Raw genomic sequence first — 20,850 nt, 5'->3', positions numbered from 1 at the left:
CTGAAAAACAGGTCATTTTCTAGGCTAAAAAAATGGTGGAATAGCAACGATTTCAAGTGACTTAAATAAGTAAACTCATTATAAAGTAAGTTTAAAATGTGTTAATTTGGTAATGAAAATATTTTAAAGATCTTTTCGTAAACTTGTCTTGTCATCTTGTTATTTTGAAAAAGTAATGCATTGTGATCCTTGAAAAGAATCAAAGCGAGCTAGGCCCTTCTTCATGCTGAGAGACTCTGGCTAAAGCCAACTTTTACCTTTATTATGAAGCCTTCGTAGAGCTCAGGAGGCCTCATATATGAGCATCATTTGCTGCTCAAGACCCAGAGAACATCTTTCCAAGTACTTCTCGTGATCAAGTTTGAGTCTTTTTCCCCCTAAATGTTGCATCTCAGTCTCATTCCCATAACTATCTAGATGAACATAGGTTCTCCAGTTGTATATTTTTAAGTCATCGTATCTGTTTTGTCATCAAACAGCTGTGCATGAGCATCTATTGTAGTACCTTAAACTTTGTGTGGCCTCCCAGACTCTTGCTCTGCAAACTATGTTTAACTTTCTACTAAGTTTGACATGAGTTTTAAATTTACTCACTGAAAAATCTGACCACAAAACCTAGTTATTGAAACTGCTAGCAAATCTTACTAGCAGACTCTGAATATAGATGCTTCTGTAGCAAAGAAAGGCCGGTATAGAGTCCTGCTACCATTCCTCCACCTCTGCTTCAATAATTTAAAAAAACAAACAAAAAATATCCTTCACTATGGACACGCTATGTGTATGCTTATAGTACAGTTATATGTACATTAATTTGCAACAAATATTTATTGAGATCTGATTATGTACATAAACTAGACACTAATACGTAATACTCTCACCTGTTCTTGTTATGGAGCTCATACTCTAGTAGATGGTACAGGCCAGAGGGATTGACAATATAGTGTTATAAGCACCATGATAGTAAGAAATACAGGCTACCAAGTGCTGTGGGAGCAGTCATCCTTAACATAGAGTTTGTGCCAAACACTGCTTAGATGCCGGAAGAAGAGATGATAAGTAAAGTAGGAGTCCTGTTTGATGACGCAACATTTGAGTAGCATACAGAATATGAACAGGATGCTTATGAGCAGGACAGAGGACTGACAGGAAAGGGCACAGTACCCTGAACTCAGAACGAGAGGTCACGTAGTCTTCCTAATGGCAGTGATGCATGCACTAAGACTTGAAGAATGAAGAGGAGTTAGCCAGGTAAAGAAAGCTGGGATTGGTGGAGGCAGAACAAACAGGATAATCAAAGCCCAGAAGAGAGGTGTGGCTGGAAAGATGAGGAAGTAGTATGATCACTAGAACACTTTAAATGTGTAAGAGCTATGTGTGCATCCACGCACGTGTGTGTAAGTGTGTGTACATGCTTTTCTCCTTTTATAAGACTGATATAACAGTCCAAATGTGTTTGGGTTGCTTCCTCACAGAATATGCCAAAGGAATTCCTGCCATCTGGTGGACAGAGAAGTCACATCACAATGTGTAGAAATGTAGAATGTGGCATTATGATAGTTTTAGGCTCATAGCATCCAGATTATGGCATTCCACTCAATGGTTTAAAAGTCCTGATGTACTTAAACAGAAAAGGAATAAATATATAGGAATACTCTCAGGTAATGCTGTCTTTAATGAAAATATGGAGGGAGGGAAACAATTATGTATGTATTTGTGCCAACACAACATTTAAGAAGCGTACTCTCTCCTATTCTTTCAAACAGTAGGTGCATGGAACCCATTTTGCAGCTGAAGAAACAGTTTAGGGAAGAGCTAGCCTTGGTTGACTCCATGTTACACTACCACCAGTCAGGGTTTATCTTTTGGTCAACAAAGGGTAAGCAGGAGGCATAAAATATTCCTCAATTGTGACACTGATATTTTTAAACTTAAGGTTCCATTTGGTACTCAAACACATTGGAAAAATCTGTCATATACATATCAGTTGGTCTCCAAAGCAGAGATAGCCTTAGATGCCAGATTATAATGAATGCATTTTCAGAGCTAAAAAGCATAGTTTTTCCAACAGTTTCATAGCACTGTACTTCTAGCTGAGAAGAAGTCTTAAATATTCAATTTGGATGCAGAAATGTTAGAACCTATTCTCAAAACACATCAATGAGAGCTGGAGATTTAGTGCAGTGGTGCCACTGCCTGCCTCGCAAAAACAAGAAACAGAATAATAAGTTCTTAGAATTGAAACTATCTCAGAAAAAAGTCAGGATAAATAGGGTCCTACATGTATAAGCAAAGCATTATCAATGTGTATGTTATTCTTTCCTGTGGTCCTTTGTACCTCGATTGCTGTTGTATTTGGCACACAAATAGAAGCTAAAAACATGACTCTAGGTATGAATTTTTTTGCTCACCAGCTACTTACACAAGGATGTAAAGGGTTATTTGAGATAAAATGTCCACCAGCTGTTCTTTGTCTCCTCTGAGGTCAATAAAATGGAAATAGAGTACCAGCAAACTGGAGCGGAGAAATTAATATGGAGATGGATGGGATGGGTCCTGGGGAGCTGAGAAGTCTCAGGACAGATCACCAAGGGAAAAGAGTATAATCCTTCAGATGTTCTAGAATTAAAGGACCTATCTGGAATTAAAATATACTGGGATTGTTCTATTGGAGCTTGTAACTATCCCATGGTGTTAGGTTCCTAGTCAACTCCAAAGTTTTGACTATTTCAGTCTCTACGGTGGGGACAGGAAGTGTGGGGGAATACAGAACACAGTCTTCACTTTCAAGAAACTTACAATCTGTACAGAGGAGATCCAGAATGATCATTTGGACGGGACAGATCAGGGAAGTCTTTGTAGGGGTAGAAGTGGGACTTCTTATAGCCTAATAAAAGTGAACACATTTGGCCGGGCATTGGGCACACGCCTGTAATCCCAGCAGTCAGGAGGCTGAGGCGGGAGAATTGCTGAGTTCAAGACCAGCCTGAACTACATAGTGAGTTCCAGGTCAGTCTCAACTACATAGTGAGACTCTGTCTCAAAAAACCAAAAAAAAAAAAAAAACCCCAAAAACAAAAACAACAACAACAACAAAAAAACTGAGCACATTTAAAGGCTGGGGGTTTAGCTCAGTGGTGTTGCCACCTTCCTTGCAAGCATAAGGTCCCAAGTTTGATCCCCAAAACACACACACACAAAAGTAGTAGGATGTATAGATTGGAGGAAAAGGCCCCTTTGATCTACTTTGAATCTAAAGCATGGCCTTAGAGACTTCTCTTTATTTAGTTTAGATTTTTATGGAGCAAGAGAAGAGAAGAAGCAGGTCTACTGGAAAGAAATTACATAGGAAAAATGAGCAACCAAATGAGGTTGGTTTGGTTTTGCCATTTGTTGTCACTTCCAGATCAAGTTGTACCAAACTTAAAAATATAGGCATACTTGTTAAGAGAGGTTTTGACTTAATATTTTCCAAGACAGCAAATTAGTTAAATGCAAGTTAAATACATTTATACAACTAATAATATTGAGCCCCAACTCAATAAATGGCTGGCATTAGTCTAGACAAAATACATAGGAATGAATAAGAAAGATACTTCCTCAGATTATACAAAGATATGTAAGATGCTGGTATTAAATTTGTAGACATAAAAGTGATGTTTCCGTTTCTTGAGGAGTAAACATTTAATATTGCCATTACCTATAGAATTATTTTTAAAATAAGATGAAAGAAAGGCACTCATAGACACAAGGCATTAATCTTCCCAACCCTGGGGGAAAAGTGTATTTTAAGGGAGATTTGGTAATATGCGCCTAAAGATTACTCATATACCTACCTACACATACAGTGTGGCTGGTTTTGGTTTTAATCAGAAAATTTGGGTATAGGAAGATAATGATCAGCTATAATGCTAGAAAAAATGCAAAAATTTCTACACAGTAAAAAAAAAAGAAGAAAAAAAAAGCATTAAGATGAGTGTGTGGAGAAATTTGGAGGAGGATAGATTCCCTAGTCCCCAGTTCAATCTTCTTAAAGACAGAGCTAAAAAAAAACAATGTGAGGCTACAGAGCCATGCATCTGTTCCTTATTTATTTTCTGTCTTATTCTAGCTGGGGTCACTTCTAGATCATGTACTAGTCTATGGGAAAGTTACAGAAAGAATTTACACAAAGGGTAAATATACAATTAAATACACTTATGAAAACACACCATCAGTAATACAGTGTAGATAGAGGATAGATACAAAACTTATGATTAGAAAGAGACTATCTATGTGATGATTTTCATTTTCTCCTTTATGCCACTCACCCCACAAGAGGTAAGTATTGTTTTTACTCTGGATTGAAGGATGTTGGAAGTTTTCCCCTTGATCCATCTTCTTGACTTCCTACTAGACAGCACTGGCACTCTCTAAATCCGCAACTAGAGACAAATCTAGAAGCTACTTCCTTCATGTGCTGTGATTAAAATTTTTAGTGCGGAATTTTCTTAAACAGTTGCTTCAGTCAGTTCTAAGATGGAAACACTTAAAGTTTAGGACACAAAGTGTTCAACTCTGCACGTGGGGTATGCCTGAATTGAAATCTAAACCATTTATACGTTTTCTAGTCTTTCTTTCCTTGTAAAAGCTACACACACACCCTTCAAATAATTGTCTGCTCATCCTTTTAATTTTTTCATAAATTGTTAATTTTCTAAAGCAAGGAAAATAAAGGTCAAAGGCCAATTTTGTCCTTTTAATTCATTCTCTTCTGGAAAAAAATTTAGGTCAAATTAATGTCTTACATTGCAATTCTTTTCTGAACTTCTTTTTAACAATTTTCTCAACCTATTTGCTATGACTTTCCTGAGATTACGCTTTCTCACTTTACATATCTAAAGCATCATTTACTAAATGTTTTAGCACTTTTTGTGAAAACTTTTTTTATTGAAAACTTTGCCTTAATTTGACATAGCATTAATTACTGTACATCTGATTACTTATCTAGTATATAGTTGATAATGTCTACCTTTCAAGGAAGGAAGGCAGTTCAGAAACATAATTTGACAAAATTGGGAAACAGCAACATCAGTTCTAAGAATATGGGAAAAAAGTCTGAAGAGTGAGTTGACATTATTGTCTGCGGTTATAGAGGGTTCTTTAAAGACCACAGACAGCATACACAAATGTAGGAGGAAACAATACATCTGCAGACACTGGCAGACAGCATTACCCACCAAATTTGGCCAGTTTCTTAAGATAAATAACTTTTCAGTGACATATAGGGATGAAATTACATGGAAAACAGAAATTACTAAAACCTAAGTCTACAACTTTTATGGGTTTCAAAATTTTATGCAATCAATATTCTGACATCTGTAAGACAATTTTGTCCCTGAAAGTGATGCCAGAAATGAAGATGTTAACATTACTTGATGACTTCTACTCCAATTCTGAAATAAACTTGTCTAATTCTCTGGAATAATCATTCTTGAGCCACATTTTTATTTAGGTCATTAAGACAACCATAGTCATCTCCTTTTAAGGAAGTTTCATTAAAAATGCTGCAGCCTTTTGAAAACCAACACTTGTAGCTTGTTATAGTAATAGTTGTAAATGTCTAAGGCATATTTAATGAAAATAATCTTAATTTTATCTTGAGCCTGAGCAGTAAGAATTTTAAAAGGCTGACAATGAAAAATAGCTGAATATTCTGGGAGTTTCTATTAGATTGGAAATAGCACTACCTATCCTTTTAGTCTTTCCTTAGAAGTGACTATTTTGCCTAAATAAAATATTTTAGGGAGGTATCTGCCATTATAAAATTATATTCCAAAGGCCTAAAAATCTTTATATGCATCCTTGCTAGTTTTGATGATATTGTGACATTTCCCTCAAAATTGTAACATTCTTTAAAATTACAATTCCCCAGGAACTTGTAATACCGTACTTTAAAAATACCAGCTCTTTACCTCCCTTCCTGCATATCAGTATCAACCAAGTTCCATTCTAACAGAAAGTAAACACGGACAGACTTAAATTCAAAACTTCCCAACAGAATGTCTCCTTCCCCCATCCTTCTGGTAAAATTTTCTTCCTCCTAATTTATGTTAACTTGTGAATCAAAACGTTCAGCTGAGTAAAGCTTTTGTTCTGGTTACTAAGATGATTTACTATTTCACTATTTGGGGCAAATATTCTATAAATTAAGTCAATGGCCATCTCTTCTATAGCAAAACCTTTCATGTTACTTGGATGATACATCGTGACCAAAACATTTATATTTATTACTGGCTATTACCAAAAGTTAATATTAACCTATTATCACTATTTGTTGAGGAGAGCTATTCATTAATCTGAAGATGGGGTCAAAACAAAAATTTTTTAATAGAGATGGGAGTGGGGGTGTGCTCACTGTGCTGTTGCCCAGGCAGGATGCAAACTTCTGGGCTCAAGTGATCCTCTTGCCTCAGCCTTCTAAGTAGCTGGAACTATAGGCAATGTGAACATGTACTGGGAATCAAACCCAGAAACACAGCTCCATTCTCCAGCCTTTTTTAAAATTTTGAGGCAAGGTTTAAGTTGCCCAGGCTGACCTTGAACTTGCTCTCTCCCTGCTTCAGCCTCCTGAGTAGCTGGGATTACAGGTGTACACCACTACCTGGATAAACTATCATTTTTTAAAATGAGTAGTCTGACAAAAATATAAAGGGATAATTTTATTAAATATACAAATTTAAGAATATTCAAGTTTTTTGTTAAAGATTGCAAATATAGATGACAATAAGAAATGAAGATACTAAATAAAAAACTTCAAATATACATATACATGACAGCAAAAAAAAGGATACAAAATAAACAAAAATTTATGCAACAGACTGATAATCCAAATACATTATTAGTTTGATATGATCTTTAAACATTATATGTTCTTTCTCATTTTCTTTTCATATATTTTTGAAATATTGTATTTACAAAAAAAGTTACATATTATAGTTGAGAAACTTTTTTAATTCAAGTTTTTTAATTACAGCATGACATCACATCAATGGCAATCATAAATACGCATGGGTGTGCACACACACATATTATATACTACATTTACCAAAATTAGGTAAGCACACTCAGTGCTCAAAATAACAAAGTGAATGTATGCCTCTAAACTGTTTCTATAACGACTAAATGGGAAATTCTCCCCAAGTGTGATATACTGTCACTGATTGTTTTGAAATGTGGGTAACATATAAACCTCTATACTATGTCCTTTTCTACTTTGCATCCTTAATTTACGTTTTCCCAACCCACCTTAGACTCACTCTGAGTAAGATCAACTTAGTCAAAACAGAATGTTGAAATCTGGATGGCTCTAGGTAGAGAAAAATATCTACAGTAAAATTCTCAATTCTATGTTCATTTTTCCCTTGAGCAGATATCTAATTATACCTAAGATGCTATAGGGAAACTTAAATAATAAAAATAGAAAAAGAAAAGCACTTTGAACTATCAATATTCACCTTAGTCCTGAAACCTTCTCCTTATGAACCAGTGTACATATTATTTTAAATTCCCAACTGTAAATGTTACACTTGGTAAAGCACTCAGAAACTTTGTGGTACTGTATCATTTCCAAGGAGAATGTGTTAGGTAGGGGCAGAAAAAAAAACCCTGACAATTAGTGCAAAACAAAGTTTCATAAAATATTTTAAATGGATAAATTAAGTACAATTTTTAAGCGATATTTTGCACCATAAAGAACATTTCCTTAGTGTTCATAAAAGATATAATGTATATATCAGAAGAGGGTATTTCTTTACCTAAAAAAATTGTTGAGCAACAGCACCAGGTTGAATTTTTCAAGATGCTATACAGCTCATACTTTTAAGGCAACAGGAAACTAAGCTTTGACTCATTTAACTCCTATCACATCTATTAATCTTTTATCTTGAACCCATGTTGGTGGGTAAAACTGTTTCCTTTTGCATGTGGTAAGAGGAAAAGATCTGATTCTGTTTTGTTGAGCCAAAGATCATGCAGTTGGTCCAAAGAGCTCTTCAAGGCATGTTAAGTAATTTTAATCTAAATTTTACAATCTGCTACTCAAGAAAAAACTAAAATTTTTAAAGAAATTATTCATCCTTCCCTGGACTTTAAATAACTTAAGGCTATTATAAAGGACTTTCATTCCACCTCACAATACACAACAATAACATCAAATAAGGAAGCATCATCATAAGCTCTTATCTTTAAAAAATGGATGCAATAAGGCATCTTCTGCTGTTATTCTTGAAGATGGATTTAGGTCTAGAAGTTTATCAAGAAGATCATAAGCTTCATCAGGTACTTCATCCCAGCCTTCTAAATTGGTCTTATTATCATCAAAATGACTCCCACATCCATTACTATCCCCTTTATGTAATGAATCTGAGGGATGTGCTTGAGATCTTTGTATGATGTAAGAAGCTTTATGGTCAGTCTCCTCTGAAATAGGTGAATCACGAGAAGGACATCCTTGAGTATCACTTGCTAATTTGAGAGTGTTAGAATCCAGACTCCTGAGTCTCTCACAGAGTTTCCTCAAGTCTTGCGCTGGGACTTCTTTGCTACATAATATTGATTTGCCTAAAAGAAAACAAATATTATGTTATTTGAATATATCAGAAACAACTTGCATGAAAATCATGCAAGTTCAGTCATATGTTTATGGAGACACAGAATATGAGATAGACCACATACTATTTTTAAATTGTATCTGAACTATAGTTGAAGGCCAAATCATAAAGAGGAAAATAATAAGTAAAAGGAAGTAACTAGGCACTCACTTGACTCTGTCAACTTCAGCTTCATTTTATCCTTCTGTAATCTTTAAACAGCTGCAGCTACCACTTCCAAACCTCTAACTACAATGATCTAGGATGCTCTACACTCCTAGTGTGCCTAAGACTTCCACACATATCACCGTCAAGAATCACCTCTGTAAGTTCTGACACCTAAGAATCAAGTACAATGCCTAATACATATTAGGTTCTTAGTTAATGTCTGTTGGGCTGAACAAAAAAAGCATTATTTATTTTCAACAACTCAGTTTAAATGTCACATTTTTAAAGATACCGCTCTTGACCAATCTATCCTAAATAGCTGACCCTTCTTTGTTCGTGTTCTCCTTTTCTTTCTCAACATCATTCAATTCTGATAGTAAATACAATTAAATCTATGACTGAGCTTCATTCCAGAACTGTGTGTAAGTCAGATTTGTTTGTAAGCCAACAAAGTGAGTTTATAGAGTATACTCGTGAAAGTCAGGGAACTAATGTATTTACTTTCTTTATCTCATTAGAAGTTGAGTTCTATGAAAGCAGATACTCACAATAGTACTAAGCACACATAGAGCCTTAATAATTTTCTTAAAATTCAATTCAGATCTATTTTTAAAAGTCTTTACCTCTCCATGAGCTTATTATCAGGAGGAAAAAAACATACAAACTAGGCAAATATGTACTATTTTTGCCATGTATTACTTTAATAGAAATATGGCTCTAAGCAAGGAGTAGCAGAATATTTAGATTCTTTTTTTGGAGTATTCAAATTATCAACAACACAATTTAGGTAAAAAAAAAAGTTAACCTTTACATATTTTGATCTAACCACTGCACTGATATAGTAAGACAGGAAAAAGGGGGTAGGAAGGGTAAAAACAAAGGAAGCAATTACTACATTACTACAGTCTAATTTGGTGAGGATATAGGATGCCAATTCTTTATCACTTTCAAATCTATTCCTATTTTCTCTGGAAAAGTAAGTCTAACCAGAGGAGGATAGTCGTATAGTTTTATTCCTTAATTTATTAGGTTGTTGTGAAGTTATGAAATAATTAACCATACGTGTTACAGCATGTCTCAAGCTATATGTCTACATTATCTTTATACATGACCAAAGAAGAGGATATATTTAAACTATAGGGAAAAGAATTTACACAATAAAATTGATCAAAGCACTATATCAGTTTTTTCTTTTATTTCATGGTTTTCTTTTGAATTTATTCAATACGATTCAATGAGTATGTAAAGATCCACAATGGGCCAAGACCTAGGGGTGAGGACCGAAGAGCAGGTTACACACAGGAGAAATAGAAGTACTCTAACTGATACCAGGCAAGTCAATTCATTATTTTACAAAGGGGAACACAGCTGTATGTATTGAAATTATTAATCTTTAGTAATCTATGCAAAGCTGTAGTAGGAGCTGACTGAAATAATTACAGAAATACCAAAAAAAAAAAAATCAAGGCAAGTGCTATACAGCATGATGATTTTTAAAAATGTGAAAACAAGCTTTACAATGGTAGAAGCTCTAGCCTGCTGTCAGGGCACTTGCTCTGGAGTACTTCCATCAGATTCTGTACTTCCATTGTTGGCGTTCATTGTAACTGTCACTTCCAGTGGGGAAGATTCAACCTCTTCAACAAAAACTTTTGGTGCTGCCTGATAAATCTCAAGATCATAAATTTCTTTCAAAATTATTAAAGAGTAGATAAAAGTTTCCTCAACTAATTGATAATAACAAGTTAATCACAATCAATGTAATACCAGTTTTAATGTAACAATCTTGTTTTACATTTATGATCACTTTTCCCTTGTGTGTAGTTTGTCCTACTTTTCTCAAAAATTTCTTGTAATAGGAAGAAGACAGAGAAAAACTGTGGATTAACTTTACAACAGAAGTATTTTTTGGCAAGACCCTATCATGCTGCCCTACTGTGAGACTTTTCTAACAACTACAACTAAGTTTTTCTTATGAATCAAGACCATGGCCTTGGTACCTAAGCAAGGGACAAAATCGTTTTGATAGCAGTTCTCACCCAGTAGTCTCTTCTGTCATCAAACGAACAAGCTGGAGAGTTTCTAAGAATCATATTTCCCTGAATCATGTTTTCCAGAAATGGGCGAGGGATGGGCAGTCATGTGTATTTCTTGAAGTTTCTCGAATAATTCTGATGAGGGCTTCTGGCTAAGACTCATTTATGGCATGGCAACCTAATTACTCTTGAGTTAGGCTGAATGAAACTCTGTCCATATTGGGTAGAAAAGCGGAGTCACTCCTTGGAAAACATTAACTGTAACTATGCTAAACACAAGGCAAGCATTTCAGTTCAGGTTGTTGGACAGGGCAAGGACAATTCATAGATGCCCTATAAACTGGAAGAATCGGTGTGGCTAAGGGGAAGACTTTCCATATCTATATAAAATAAATTCCATCAGAGACGTGTTATAGTCCTTTTACTTCTCTTTTACCCCAACACTAAAGAATCTGACAACTAACACTTCTGTTTTCCTTCCCATTGCCATAAAAGTTTTAGCAGCCTGGATAGACCTCATTATACTGTATTCAAATTAATTTACTTTTAAAACTATGATCAATTAAGACAAAGACTTTCTTAGTACCAAGCAGAAAATCTGATGATTAATATACAACAAAAAATTAAAATCTATTACTAAAAATATTCATGTAAGTCAAACCACAATAAAGAGAATTAAGACTTTACTCCTTAATTCTTTTAAGATTATAAAATTGAACTTTAAATACTGGAGTAGTTTAATATTTTGGATTTGGTAAGATGACCATATTACATGTAAAGAAGAGATAATATTAAAGCAAATGAGAAATTTCCTACCTAAAATTAGAACTTTATGAACACTGAGAACTTCTTTGTGAGAATTTTTCAGTAATTTATTAAATGTTTTTTTGCAGATAATCAGAGGTGATTTTTTTGTTGTTGTTGTTCTAGAATACAAAATGGCTTACCAAAAGTTTTAGCAGCCTGGATAGTTTCCCTGGATCCCCGAATTGTCATAATTTGAGCCAAAGCAGTTAAATCATCACTTGCTTTATAAAATGGATACCGTCCACTAAGCAGGGAAAGGAATATGACACCTGCAGACCACATGTCAATTGCTGTAACAGAAAACAAACTTTAAATTCCAAATATATAATTTCATATCTAAGTAGTTCTTGACATTTACTGTGCTTTAACATCATCTTGAGAGTCTGAAAAAATTCAGATGTCCAAGCTTAATCCTTCAGAAATTATCATCAAATAGTTCAGAAGTTAAGTATTTTTAAAGGTTCCTCAGGTAATTTTACTATAGTCAGGATTGGTGATTCAACATCCTTACAAAATACTGTATTCTTGAACACTTTGGTAAGTTTAAAGGGATACATCACTGTTAGAGAACTCTAAGTAAATTACATTTTATAAGAGCAAAAGAAACCAAAAATAACTATAGAGAAAAAATCTGGACATTCCTTAAGAACTACAACCCGAGGTGAAAGTATTTTCATTTTAATGTAAAGTACTGAATATGAGAAGCTCTTCTTCAGTCAGATGCTAACATCAACTATTATTACAGAAGCTTTAATAATCTGAATTCTGGAAGTTAAGATTAAGCCTAGCTCACATTTTGGCTCTGAGTTCAGTCCTAGCAGTGCCAAAATCAACACCAACACCCAAACAGAAAAACAGACTAGCTCAGCTTCGTGTTAAAAAGCACCTTTTCCTCTTCTTTAGGGACATCTTTTCCTAAATGTTGAACTAGTATTACTGAATTACTGTTCTCTATACCCTTAGCCACTAATCACCTGCCTTTTTTTAGATTCATTTGTATCTTTGCCTGTTCCTTCAATGCTTTTTCCTTTTACCTTTCCATTCATTCTTGCTACCAATGGCCCTATTCATGTTTTCATCATCTCTCACCTGGACCACTGTAGGCTACCATTCTCCATAATCTATCCTCTGCATGCCTGCCAGAATGACCTATCTAATGACAATATCACCATCTTTTCCATTTGTAAATATAGTTTAAACTAACAAGTATGATCTTACCTTATGTACTTTTACATTTATTTCTAATCATTCAAGTTGCACCTTAAATTCTAAAAACATTAATCTTTTAGTGCCCGACTATGTTGAGTTCCTCAGCTCATGCCTCAATGTTAATCCCCCACCACAATTTACAACCTTATCTCAGAGACCATCTTTTCCATGAACTTCCTTTCATAATCTGAATTAGAAATCCTTTATATAAGGTTTTATCACCATACTCAGTAGGCTACTCTATTATTGCTATCTGAGAACATGTCCTAACCAGACTGTGAGCAGATGGTCTCATTCATTTTTGCACCATTAGCAAGCACAGAACAGATACATGATAAATGAATGTATTTCTTCAAAGCCTATAATCCAAGTGAATAGCAGGATTCATCTATTTATTCAATAAAATGTTACCTGGGTTCTAACTTCATGATAATTTTTAGATTACAGAATACTTTGTCCTTTTCCAAAATCTTTTCATTGTTATCATACTGTTTTCACACTAACAACAACAAAAATTCTAGCCAAATACAATTATTCACAAAAAATTGAAGTATTAAGTAAACAGATAAAGTGCTACAAGTTGGTAAAAACTACTAAACATAACTTTTTCTCTATAAAAGTGATAGTAGCAAAATATTCGCAGAAAAAAAAATTTTTTTGAAAAAGCAACAGGGGCCAGGGATTTAGCTCAGTGGTGCTGCCACCTGCCTCATAAGCACAAGGTTCCAAATTCGATACCTGGTACAAAAAAGAAAAAAAAAAGACAACATGTATCTTAAAAAAAGCAATATTCGGATAAGAAACTTTCATAACAAATACCATTATATGAAAAATGGGAATGCTACACTACTAGGACTGCTTACGTAATTTAAAAGCAAGAGCTTAAATATTACTCATAAATATGTAAAGATTTTAAAATACAATGTATTTGGGACAAACCATTTGAATCAGATTCTTTATTTTCAATGCAACATACCTGTAGTTTGATTTGGGCATTTTGTCAAGACTTCTGGTGCTCTGAATCCTGGTGTACCTGCCCTAGGGGCAATTTGCTGATGCCTTATGATGAAGAAATAACATTTCTCTAGTTATGTTACAGTTTTGTTAAAGCTGAACTATTTAAGTCCAAAAAAGTGTATTTATTAATTTAGTTCATAGTAAATTTTGCCTTGCCATAGATACAAATGTTATTACAAAGCAAATGATAATCTAGTGTACTGAACTACCTAGATTTTACTCTACTGGTTTTCTCCTCTACTAGATTCATGGCCTTTTTTCTAAAACGGTCTTAAGGTACTTTCCAAACACAAAGAGATGGCAAATGATAAAAGCCATAATAGAAAAATAGAGTGATAAAGCTTTAAGAAAGCCAACTCTTGAAGGAAAGGGAAAATTTTTTGAGGCAAAGACATGAAGGGAGGAGTAAGAAAGGAGCTCTATTATTTGGTTCTGTTTATTCCCCATAGGCAGAAATAGAGAAAACAAAAAAGACTGAATCAGCAGCAAAATGTTAACTCTAAGTTTCTAAAACATCTAGTTTCTACTCCTTATTTGCATATTAGTGCAAATGTGTTTTCTAAAGAGCATATGCATGTTAAATAAATGTATGACTGTTATGTGCTCTTCAAGGCACGGCTCTGCATCAAAACCTGTGTAGTTTACATATCTGTTATTCCCTTTTACTCACTAAATAAACTGCCCATCAAAATTAGTTCAATTTATAATCTTGTCTAGCAGCATGCTGTGTGATTTTATAGCACCAGTAGAACACATTACCTTGAAAGGCAAATACTGCAAACTTTATCTGTTGCATAGCAGTCACAGGTCAGGCTGGCTGGGCAAGAACTGGCAGTTTTCTTTACCACACCACAATTCATAACTTTTGTAGAAATAGCCTTCTTTTTTGTTGCTAACTTTCTTGACATTACATCCATAGTCTTTGACTGCTTTACGAGCTATAAAGGAAAAATCGTTTTTTCTATTTCAATTATATAACATGATCCTTTCAAATGCTGGTATGACAAGCAGTAGCAGAAAAATAACCTTTAAAACTTCTGAATGTGCTATTGGATTATAAATAGTTACCTATTAAAATGTTTAAGGTCTTTCTGGGTTTTTAAACAAACATATTAAAATTTACTAATTGGTTTGGTAAATATTTGACTTACATTTTATTAGAATATTTGCCGATATATTAAAAAGGTGTAAGTTATGTTCTAGTGTCTAACTCCATTTCAGAAGTGTAAGTTGCACAATTACATTGGCTAAAATCAGTTTTAATTTGTTCAACTTGTCTAGTTGTCACAAGAAATCCTAAGTCAATTTATAAGAATCTAACATTGAGAATTTTGTTGACTTTATAAACATCTTTATACCATCATTTGTGTGTAAGAACTGTGAGGTGTGGGAGCTCACAATTCTGGCAATCTTAATGTAAAAGGTCTTAATGTTCTAAATAATCCTGAAGGGGGAAAAAAATAGCTAACCAAAAATGATGACACAATTCACCAGAAAATTTCAGGAAAAAAATTTGAGAAAATAAGTTTTGATTAAATGCTCAAGGCAGTATCTTCTGCCAAATCCATACTCTACTTAATAAATACTAATCTAGTCATTACCTAAATTTTCTTCAGTATATGACTGACTGATCATTGAACTATTGAGCTACATTACTTACTTTCACTGCAGGGCTCTCATGTGAAATGGAGCTGTGTATATTGAAATTTCTTTCTCCAAAAACAGAGCGCTGGGCAGAAAGGCCTACAGATCCCTCCTACAATACCAACAAAAACAAGGAAAATAAGGATTATATCTGTAACACTTTCTGCCAGCTGTACTCTGCCATAGTTTTGAAGGAGTTAAGTTACATGAAACAAAAACAGCTGCATCCAAGACATTCTCAGGCACCAAAACACTTCTGTGAAAGGAGAAAATAGTCTAGACAGAACTCTTAGTACCCGTACAATGTTACCATCCTTCACAAATATATGTAACTGCAAAAATTTAAAAACCACCTGCATAGATGCTACATTTTGCTGTGCAGCTAAAATGGAGATAGACACTTCAGAATTCTACCCCTATAACTAATGCTTTCTTTTAAAAAGGTGAATTAATCTGAACTTTATAACAAGCAGGGAAAATTTATTATTTTCCATTTTTATCACATAATGTAATTGTAGACTATATGAAAGATTATCAGTCAAGAAAGTAAAAATTTTCATTTTGAAATAATAAAACAGCTCAGTATAAATCTTAGTGAAAATCTAACCAAATGGATACATACAGCAATGTTTTAAAAAGCTTAATTACATCACTTCTTGGCCTTTTGGCTAAGATCAAGTGTAAAAAAGTTTTATTACAGGTATTACCTTAGTATTATAGCTCCTATTGAATTAAGGAGTACATTTCTAAAACAGTATGATAGTGGATCTTAAAAATATAAAAGGTAGAACCTTTACATTTTTTCCTTGTTTAATCTGAATCTGTGCATTTATATAGGGTCTTTTGACAGATGTTTTTATGGTGGACTGCTGATCCAGCTCCTTAGGTGCTGAGCCACTCAATGAGATCTTGTTTCCACTGAGTATATGAGACTTGTTCTGTGAACAACTTTCTTGCTCAGCTTCAGGCTGGACCAATTTGAGAAGCTCTATTTTTGTATCATGGGTTCCTTGGGCCAAACCAAAGTCTACCAAGGCGTACCTAGGAAACAAAAGTAATCTTTACTTTTCTTTAACAATTAAAGCCTAGTAACACTGTAATAATTGCAAAGAAAGTTTTAATCTTATCATATTCAATATAATCTATTATATAAGTAATGGTATTTTATTTTTAGCTTATAATTTCTATATGGGTATAATGAGCACAAAAATATACATAAAATCAGAACTCTGCCATAGAAACAGGAAATTAGCTATCATGTCATCAATCTCCTCATTTACTGAAACAGAAAAATGAAGCCTAGAGATCAGACACATATGTAAAGTCAAAAAGAACTGAATTCTTTCCAATTTTCTTTTAGCAAAGTGCTATTTCTGCTGAAACTTATTACTTCTAATGATGTATGTTTGCTTTACTAATATTTTCTTCATGCATTTCTTTTCCCCAATCACAATAAAAATTTTAAACAAAAATAATCTGTACAAAGCTGCTGTAGTATATGTTTTATATCTAAGAGAGAGATTCCATAACACAAACACATAAGTGTAAATATTTTCTGGGAATTCTTCATACTTACTTTTTTAGACGTCTATTATATAAAAAATTACTGGGCTTAACATCACGGTGAACAATACCAAACTGATGAATACGTTTCAAAGCTTTGAAAAGATTAAACATATATTCCCGTACTTCTTGAAAGGAAAGAGAATTCAAAATGTCCTAAAATAAAATTATGAATGAGGTCATAAATGTGTTTTTAATCAAATATTTAGCTAATTAAAATTCAAGAAATATTAAAACCTACCAAAAAAGATTCATGCTCCAGATATGGCATAGCAATAACCACATGATCATTTTTCCTAAAGCAGTATTTAACTCCCATGACATTGTCTTGCCCCCTAGTGGAAAAATGCACAATGAACTTTAGAAGAAAGGTCAAACAAACTAGAACTTTATACGGTGTTTTTTAAAAAGTGTAATTTTAGCAATGTATACATACTACTAGATAACTGACTTAAAATCATCATATAAGATAATGTAAACATTTAACTGACTTGCAAAAAGATAAGGTTTTAAGTAAAAATTGTAACAGTTATAAGGTTACTATAATAATTCAAATATGTGACAATTATAGTTTTAACTGGGAAGTGGCAGAATAAAAAAGATGCACAAGACAGAGTTAAAAGACTTAGTAGCTGATTTAATAAGGGTAATAAGCCAATTTTTAAAATAATAGTAACAGGCCAGGGATGTAGCTCAATGGCACAGTGACTGCCTGACAACTGTGGTCCTGAGTTCGATCTCCAGTACAAAATAATAATAATAATAGCAACATTTACTGAATATTCACTATATTCCAAGCTCTGATCTAAGCATTTCATACCTATTAACGAAGTTAATCTTTACAGTGGTGCCTCCATTCATGAACACTTTTTTGGTTGCAAAAAATTTGGTTTTCAAACAGAAGTATTTGGAAAAGTTTTGTTTTTGTTTGCAAACTCTGCATCAAATGACAAACATCACCATAGCCATCTTTCTTTCCCACATAAATAAGGCAATATTTTCCAAAATTATAGAACACATTAAGTGGGTGAACTACTGAGAAGGTGCTATTATCACCCCCCACCTTTTAATGGCTGAGGAAAATGAAGGATGGATAGGTTAAGGAACTTCCTTCCCCAGATCACCAAACTAGTCACTGAAGCCATCATTTGAATCCCGGCAGTTTGTTTCAGATTTATGCTCTTAATTGAACTATATGGCTTCATAAAAGTTGAGGACAAAGGGGAAATTTGACTCCTATGATTTGGAGCCTGAGTAAAAAATATAGGTATCAACAATGTAAGTTGAACAACTGGGCAAAGAAGCATCTAAAACCAAGAGTTCACCATTTTGACAGATATATCTGTCTAGTGAATGTCAAGTAAGAAATTAATGAGAGTACAGTACTTATAAAGAAGTGATATCTAACAGTGTGAAAATGAATATAAAGAAAATTGAGCCTTGGAATAAAGTCTCTAAATTGAAGAGCAAAATAAGGAAGTGAAAACAAAGAGGAGTTTTGAAGGCAGGGATTATCAGCATGATAATAAGAGCTGAGGGAAAGGCTTTTCATTTTACAATGAAGAATTAAGTGGTAATTTTTCAGAGAGCAATCTAGGCAGAAAGGAAGAGGCAAAACAATTAAGGAAGGAAAATGGGATAGGATGGAAGCAGAGCACAAAGACAATTTGCCTCAGAGCCCTACATGATCACACATACGAAGACAATTTTAGCATGTATTTTTTAAAATTCAGAAAAAAGAAAGTAGTAAAATAGTATAGAAAAAAGAAATGACCATAATCAGGGAACTAAAATGTGTGTAGTCATGTCTTAGATTATCTCATCTGCTTGTCTTTTATAAAAAGAGTGAAACAAAGAAATAAGCTCATTTATTCCTTCAATAAACATTGAGTAGGCAATGTTTGCCAGACACAATATTAAGCATTATGAATTTAACAGTGAATAAAATTAACACAATCTCTGTCCTTCTTCTCTGTGGAGTTTATTATTTAGTGAACAATACAGATAAACTAAGTAACAATGACAGAGTATTATGGCTAGTGCCTCGGTGTCCCCACAAAGCCTCATGCAGTCATGTGGGGCTTTTTCAGAGGTGGTTGAATCTAGAACATGTGATACTACGATTAAGGGTGTGAGATTACTAAATCAGTTCATTGATTGGTCTGGCACCACCCTAATCCCTGTAGCCCAGAGAGAATATAATAGGAGCAGAAAGAAGCTTCTAAGGCCCCTTGCTGGCTCTCACCTGCCTGCCTGCCATTAACTATTTCTCCTCTACCATGCCTTGGAGCCAGCCAACTATATGGACTGAAACCTCTACAAACTGTGAGCTAAATAAATCTTCCCTCCTTTAATTTTGGGAGCTGGATATTTTGTCTCAGCAACAAGCAAAGTAACTAAGACATAGACTATGGCAAAGGTTTTGAAAGAAATCATAAAGGTGCGTGATAATTTTTTAAAATCTGAGAGGGCAATTTAATTCACAGAAGACTTTTTGAAGCAGTGACATTCTTGCTTGTATCAAAAATAAGGAGTCACTGGGCCAGGAATTTAGCTCAGTGGCACCGCACCTGCCGTGCCAGCACAAGGTCCTGAGTTTGATCCCTTATATTGAGGAAATAAATGAATAAATAGTCACCGTGTGAATACGAGCAAAAGTCTCCCTAAAGTGGGGAATAGTTTGGGCAGTAACCCTGAAGAAAGCAAGCTCTTCAGACCAATTTGAGAAACTAAAGAAACTGAAACACAGAGAAGTGGAAAGCCTGGCATAAGGTTGAGTTTTAATTTTTTTTTAGTTCAGGAGACAGAACCCAGGGAGTGCTGAGCTACACAGCCCCCAACCCCTTTTTAAAATTTTCAGCAGAGTCTCACTAAGTGGCCAGGCTCATCTTGACCTTACAATCCCGGTGCCTTAGCCTTGTGAGTAGCTGGGATTACATATGTGCCATCATGCCCACGAAGGGGTGAATCCCATTTTCATGGTTTGGACAAATTAATATTGTTAAAATGTTGATACTATCCTGAGTGATCTACAAATTCAATGCAATCTTTAGCAAAATACCAATGATATTCTCCACAGAACTAGAAAAAACAATCCTAAAGTTCTTATGAAACCAAAAGAGACCCCCAAATAACCAAAGCAATCTTGAGCAAAAAGAACAAATTTGGAGGCATCAGAATATTTCACTTGAAAACATATTATAATCCTATACAGTAAACAAAACAGAGTGGTGCTGGTACAGTAACTGACACATAACCAATGAGACAGAATAAAGTTGACCTCACAAAAGTACACAGTAGAAGATAGTGATTACTAGAGGCTAGGAATGTCAGGGAGCAGGGGAGATGGAGGCTGGTTAACAATTATCAAATACAGTTACATAGGAGGAAAAGCTCTCGTGTCCCAGAGCACAGAAAGGGGACTATAGTTTATAACAATTTATAAAGGACTAGTAGAAGTATGAAGATTCCCAACACAAAGAAATGTTTAGGAGATGGAAATGCTATTTACCCTGATTTCATCATTACACATTATATTCATGCATCAAGTCATCACATGGTACCCTATATTAATTATTTTGTGTCAAGTAATGTTTGCTTTGGCAACACATATACTTAAAGTCAATTATATGCCAGGCGTGGTGGCACATGCCTATAATCCGAGCACTCGGGAGGCTGAGGTAGGAGGATTGTTGTGAGTTTGAGACTGGGCTGCAGAGTGCATTCCAGGTCAGTCTCAACTACACAGTGAGACCCTGTCTCAAAAAAAAAAAAAAAAA

The 20,850-nt window shown here is 34.4% G+C and overlaps 1 protein-coding gene across 5 annotated transcripts in view; it reads right to left on the bottom strand.

Annotated features, from left to right (window-relative positions):
- Positions 1 to 6,983: 6,983 nt before the first annotated feature.
- Cdc7 (cell division cycle 7) overlaps positions 6,984 to 20,850 on the bottom strand; it is a 20,441-nt gene continuing 6,574 nt past the window's right edge. For 4 of the 5 annotated variants that reach the window (XM_010644938.2, XM_010644937.2, XM_010644940.2 and 1 more), the window contains 8 exons: positions 17,313 to 17,406; positions 17,085 to 17,227; positions 16,300 to 16,549; positions 15,525 to 15,620; positions 14,624 to 14,802; positions 13,824 to 13,906; positions 11,779 to 11,928; positions 6,984 to 8,598 (listed from right to left, as the gene is read on the bottom strand). In XM_010644938.2, the coding sequence (XP_010643240.1) occupies positions 8,207 to 8,598; positions 11,779 to 11,928; positions 13,824 to 13,906; positions 14,624 to 14,802; positions 15,525 to 15,620; positions 16,300 to 16,549; positions 17,085 to 17,227; positions 17,313 to 17,406 (1,387 nt within the window). In that variant the 3' untranslated portion in view covers positions 6,984 to 8,206. The remainder of the gene's footprint in view (positions 8,599 to 11,778; positions 11,929 to 13,823; positions 13,907 to 14,623; positions 14,803 to 15,524; positions 15,621 to 16,299; positions 16,550 to 17,084; positions 17,228 to 17,312; positions 17,407 to 20,850) is intronic. The other variant, XM_010644939.2, reaches the window with a different exon arrangement.

Source organism: Fukomys damarensis, unplaced genomic scaffold (genome assembly GCF_012274545.1).
Source record: "Fukomys damarensis isolate Sample0158 unplaced genomic scaffold, DMR_v1.0_HiC HiC_scaffold_33, whole genome shotgun sequence".
NCBI lineage: Eukaryota > Metazoa > Chordata > Mammalia > Rodentia > Bathyergidae > Fukomys > Fukomys damarensis.
The sequence above is the reverse complement of the archived record's forward strand: the minus strand, read 5'-3'. Positions and strand labels throughout refer to the sequence as shown.